Source organism: Galeopterus variegatus, unplaced genomic scaffold, assembly GCF_000696425.1.
Source record: "Galeopterus variegatus unplaced genomic scaffold, G_variegatus-3.0.2 Scaffold23762, whole genome shotgun sequence".
Classification (NCBI taxonomy): Eukaryota; Metazoa; Chordata; class Mammalia; order Dermoptera; family Cynocephalidae; genus Galeopterus; species Galeopterus variegatus.
This window is the reverse complement of record NW_007749873.1, coordinates 1-4840: the sequence shown is the minus strand read 5'-3', so window position 1 is coordinate 4840 and position 4840 is coordinate 1. Positions and strand designations below refer to the sequence as shown.

The 4840-nt window shown below is 41.1% G+C and overlaps 1 protein-coding gene across 1 annotated transcript in view; it reads left to right on the top strand.

Annotated features, from left to right (window-relative positions):
- The window catches only part of LOC103583516 (heparan-alpha-glucosaminide N-acetyltransferase), a gene marked incomplete at its 5' end in the record, with an annotated part of 9346 nt that extends 4720 nt beyond the window's left edge, over positions 1 to 4626 (top strand). The window contains 5 exons of the mRNA XM_008564813.1: positions 327 to 413; positions 2184 to 2261; positions 3107 to 3177; positions 3264 to 3376; positions 4161 to 4626. Of these exons, the coding sequence (XP_008563035.1) occupies positions 327 to 413; positions 2184 to 2261; positions 3107 to 3177; positions 3264 to 3376; positions 4161 to 4342 (531 nt within the window). The remainder of the gene's footprint in view (positions 1 to 326; positions 414 to 2183; positions 2262 to 3106; positions 3178 to 3263; positions 3377 to 4160) is intronic.
- Between the last annotated feature and the right edge of the window lie 214 nt (positions 4627 to 4840).

Sequence of the window (4840 nt, the reverse complement as noted above, 5' to 3'; positions counted from 1 at the left end):
TTTTTTTTTTTTTTTTTTTTTTTTTTTTTTTTTTTTTTAAACAAAGTTTAACTGAGCAAAGAACAATCATGAATTGGGCAGCCACCAGGACCAGAGGTCTGCCCTGTGGTCGGTTCTCTGTGTTTGTTTTGAAGTGTTACACACTGCACACTTTCTTGGCCAGAAGTATTCTGCCTATAATCCCCCTAAGTTGGCAATAAATTCCTGGAGTAAAAGCCAAAAAACATTAAATACTGGATTGCATTCAAGTTTGTGACTACTCTAAAAGCTGTTTGTGCACATTTTTGTGGTCAGTGAATATTGCTTGCTTTTTCTGTTTTATTAAGGTGCTTTATCACACTAAGGTGGCCTATGATCCAGAAGGAATCCTGGGGACCATCAACTCCATTGTGATGGCCTTTTTAGGAGTTCAGGTATTTGTTCATTTCATTAGGATACATTTTTCTGACAGTTTATGATTATTGATTTTTCACTTAGTACTGAGATTGGGTAACTTATAAAGAACAGAAATTTATTTCTCATGGTTCTGGAGGCTGGTTAAGTCCAAGGTGATAGCACTGGCAGTTTTGCTCTCTGATGAGGGTCTGGTTTCTGCTTCCAAGACAGCTCCTTGGACGTGTGTCCTCTGGAGGTGACCAAGGCCATGTCCTCACATTGGGGAAGGTGGAAGGGCAAAGAGACCAAACTCACTGCCTCAAGCCCTTTTGTAAGAGCATTAAATCCATTCGCTAATGCAGAGTCCTCATGACATAGTCACCTCCCAGAGGCCCCACCTTCTAATACCATCACCTTGGTTATTAGGTTTCAGTATTGAATTTTGGAGGGGCACGTAGATTCAAACCATTTGGTACACTTTACATGGCTTCTCGGTATGCATATTTCATGCCAAAGTCAATACAGGTTGTCCTTGGTTTATGTCGTGCAATTTTATTAAAATTCTGAGCAGTCTGGATTTTTTGAAACTATTGTTTGAAGGGAGGTAACTGGGAGGGGGAAAAACTTGTAAAGCGGTATTTATGGAACTTTCTGCAGTGATGAAAATATTCTTTGTGCTATCCAGTGGGGCAGCCACAAGCCAGGTTAGCTCTTGAGTACTTGAAATGTGGCTGGTGTGACTGAGAACTGAATTTTTAACTTTATTTAATTTATAATTTAAATAGTCATGTGTGGCTAGTGCAGATCTAAAGCATATACATTTCAGTGATAAAATAATTTTATACATTATTTAGAAACACTGCCTTTATCTCTATAGTACTTTATAGTTTGTATTGTGCTTTTACATATATTCATTTAGTCCCTGAGATGCTCTGTGGGCAGATCTGCCTGCCAGAGCAGTCTGCCCAGGCAGAGATTGCAGGTGAGGACCTGGAGCCGCACTACCTGGGTTTGAATCCAGCTCTGCCACTTACTAGCTGGGCAGCCTCGGGTGTGTTATTTGACTCTGTGTTTCAACAGCACCTACTTCTCATAAAGGTGTTGTGAGGATTCAGTAAGTTAATTTGTGTCAAATTCTAAGAACTGGCACCTAGAATACGTTAGTACATTATTAACTCTTTATCCTTTCATGTTTTCAGAAAAAATATTTTCTACAGAGTTCATATTTGACTGTTTTAAAAGTGTTTTTCTTCCTCCGCTTCCACCCTGTCCCTGTTCCTCTTCCACAGTGCTGCCAGACTGGGCCATCTAGCAGGACAGTCTGAGCTGGTCCCTTGTCACTTTTGGGGGGAGTTATCCTTGGCTTCCTTAGACCTATGGAAGAAAGCCCCTGACTTGAAGTGAGACCCACAAAGCCACCCTGCCTCCTCCCTTGTCTGCCCTTCCCACCGTCCAGCCCTCCTGAGTCACCCCCAGCACCTCGGAGGCACCACCGCGCTTCTTCGCTGTCCCTGGCGTGCGTCTGTGTGCTGTTCCGTTACGCTCAGAGCGCTCTTCCTGCCTGGGTCATCTTGTGCCTGTTGACTCTGCCACCTCCCTCCTTCCCTGAGTGCGTGCTTCATCTTTTGGTCTTGTGTTCCTCTCTCAGTCTCCACTAAACGAGGCCAGGGGTAGTGTGTCATTCTTCCGTATAATCTCAGTATCTAGTGGCATGCCCAGCAAATGTATTTGTTTGTTGAGTGATTAAGACAGTGGATGAAATAAGAACGTCTTAGGTGATTCTCTTGGTCATCTGTTTTCTTCTCCAGGCAGGAAAAATACTGTTGTATTACAAGGATCAGACCAAAGACATCCTGATCAGATTCACTGCCTGGTGTTGTATTCTAGTGAGTAACCACTGTTCCTCAATAAAATTCCTTTTCTTCACACATAAACACATTTAAAAAGAAATAAAATTTTAGCCACACTGGTATCATAGCTGTTACCACATTGCAGCAGGTAACATTCTTCACTTAACTAACAGAAGAACAAATCTTTACACTTAAATTCTCAGGTTTATTTTACTAGGAAAATGTCCTTATAAATAAGACAATGTTTGCCGTCAAACATCCATCCAGGAATGCCTGAAGAAATGTGGGAGGTATGGATTCTGTGAAGGGAGCCAAATCAGAAAGTCTAGGCAAATAATAACAGGTTTCCATACATCAACTTCCAGATTCATATGTGAAAAAAGAACTGCGAGGTTGACTGACTGTGCATTTTACGCCTGAACTTGCAATCATGTTTCCTACAGGATTCACTCTAATTTATTGATTAGTTTACCTTCTTCAACTCAGAGGAATGTGACAAGGTATTTTTGGAGAATATTTGTTAGTTATGCATATTAAAAATATGTTTCCAGTTAAAAGAGTAAAAACATAGGGCCGCCCCCGTGGCGCACTCGGGAGAGTGTGGCGCTGGGAGCGCGGTGATGCTCCCGCCGCGGGTTCGGATCCTATATAGGACTGGCCGGTGCGCTCACTGGCTGAGCGCCGTGCGGGCGACCCCCCACCAAGGGTTTTGATCCCCCTACCCGTCACGAAAAAGACAAAAAAAAAAAAAAAGAGTAAAACATAAGGCACAATTTTAAGCCCTCCCTAAGCAATTAAATAGCTGATATTTTTTGATCATGAAACACAATTGTTTTTTGAGATAATATAAAACTTTAATATCTTTCCCCTTCCCATTATAGGGGCTTATTTCTGTTGCATTGACCAAAATTTCTGAAAATGAAGGCTTTATTCCAGTAAACAAAAATCTCTGGTAGGTATAGAAAAAAGTGTCATTTTAATGTTGATGTTTTCCAGTGTTGAAATGGGCAGCAGGACACTGTGTTTACCTCTTCCCAGGTCCATTTCCTATGTCACCACGCTGAGCTCCTTTGCCTTCCTCATCATGCTGATCCTGTACCCGGTTGTGGATGTCAGGGGATTGTGGACAGGAACCCCATTCTTCTATCCAGGTAAGTCACCTCCAACCCCAAACAGGTGGTGATGGTGACCACGTGGACTGGCCCAGAGACCTGCTGAGCGTCCTCAGTGCTGGGACTCAAGTCACTTCCCTGGTGGCATGTTTCCAGAAAACAAGCTGAGGGAGAAGGCAGTAGGGGCCTGTTGTCACGGGTCTCACAGCACCGTTGCTGTTCTGAAGCAGTCCACCCCATTTTTACCCATTTAGGTTGAAACAGCTTATGAGACCCACTTGTTGCTTCAGGCATTACCAAATTTTAGAGTATCAGAAATGATCCAGGGCATATTATCAAGGTTCTAATACTTAATAAATGGAACTATGCTTTCTTTCTTAATGTAAATGCACTACCTTAAAGATTAGGCATTATAAGAAATATCAAGAGGTGAAATCAAAAGATAAATGGAATGACTTAGATGCAGTTCTACCCAAGGACTGAGAGATAGACTAGGTAATTTCAATGATTCATTTCAGCCCTTTAATTCTAGTAAAAGTTACATTCTTTGGACCTCCAGTTTTCTGTCTAGAAAATATGTTAATAATTTTAGTTTTCCTTTCAGATTTAGTATTCAAGAATTACATTGTTACAGAAAGAATCTTTTCTAATAATTTTTAATATAGTTTACACTTACTTACAAGATCTGTATCACTTATTTTTTTGGCAGTAGCCAATAATGTGAGTGCATGCTTTTTGTTTTTTCACTGAACTAACTTCAAGAATTAAATAGATGACCATGTGTAACTTAGGAAAACCATTGTCTTCTGTGTCTCTCCTTAAGGAATGAATTCTATTCTGGTGTATGTCGGCCACGAGGTGTTTCAGAACTACTTTCCCTTTCAGTGGAAGCTGGAGGATAACCAGTCACACAAAGAACATCTAACTCAGAACATAGTCGCCACTGCTCTCTGGGTGCTCATTGCGTACATTCTCTATAAAAAGAAGATTTTTTTGAAAATCTGAGAACTCCCACTGAAATGTGTTGCTGGAGACTCTAGTGGGCCTGGGGGGAGAACTGAAGCAGGCTTTATTAAAGGGAATCATTAATTATACAGTCGATAGGATGCATATTTCCAGATTACTGGGGACATGCGGATATGCTTGAGCAAGTTTAACCAGGACATGGCTCATCAGAATTCTGCCTGTGTATTTGTGACTTACATATATGGAATGTAATTGTCTATTTTTCTCCATCTTCTATGGAAATGGATCTATTTGGAATTTCATTATAAGGAGATCTCCTTTAACTTNCCCCATTACAGGTAAAAATTCAGTAGAAATATTTAAAATCTTCCATTTGGGGACCTTGTATTAGTATGTTTTGTGTTGCTGTAACAGAATACCTGAGACTGGGTAATTTATAAAGAGCAGAGGTTTTTTTGGCTTATGATTCTGGGACAGCTGCATCTGGCACAGGCCTCAGGCTGCTTCTACTCATTGTGGAAAGTGGCAGGCAACAGG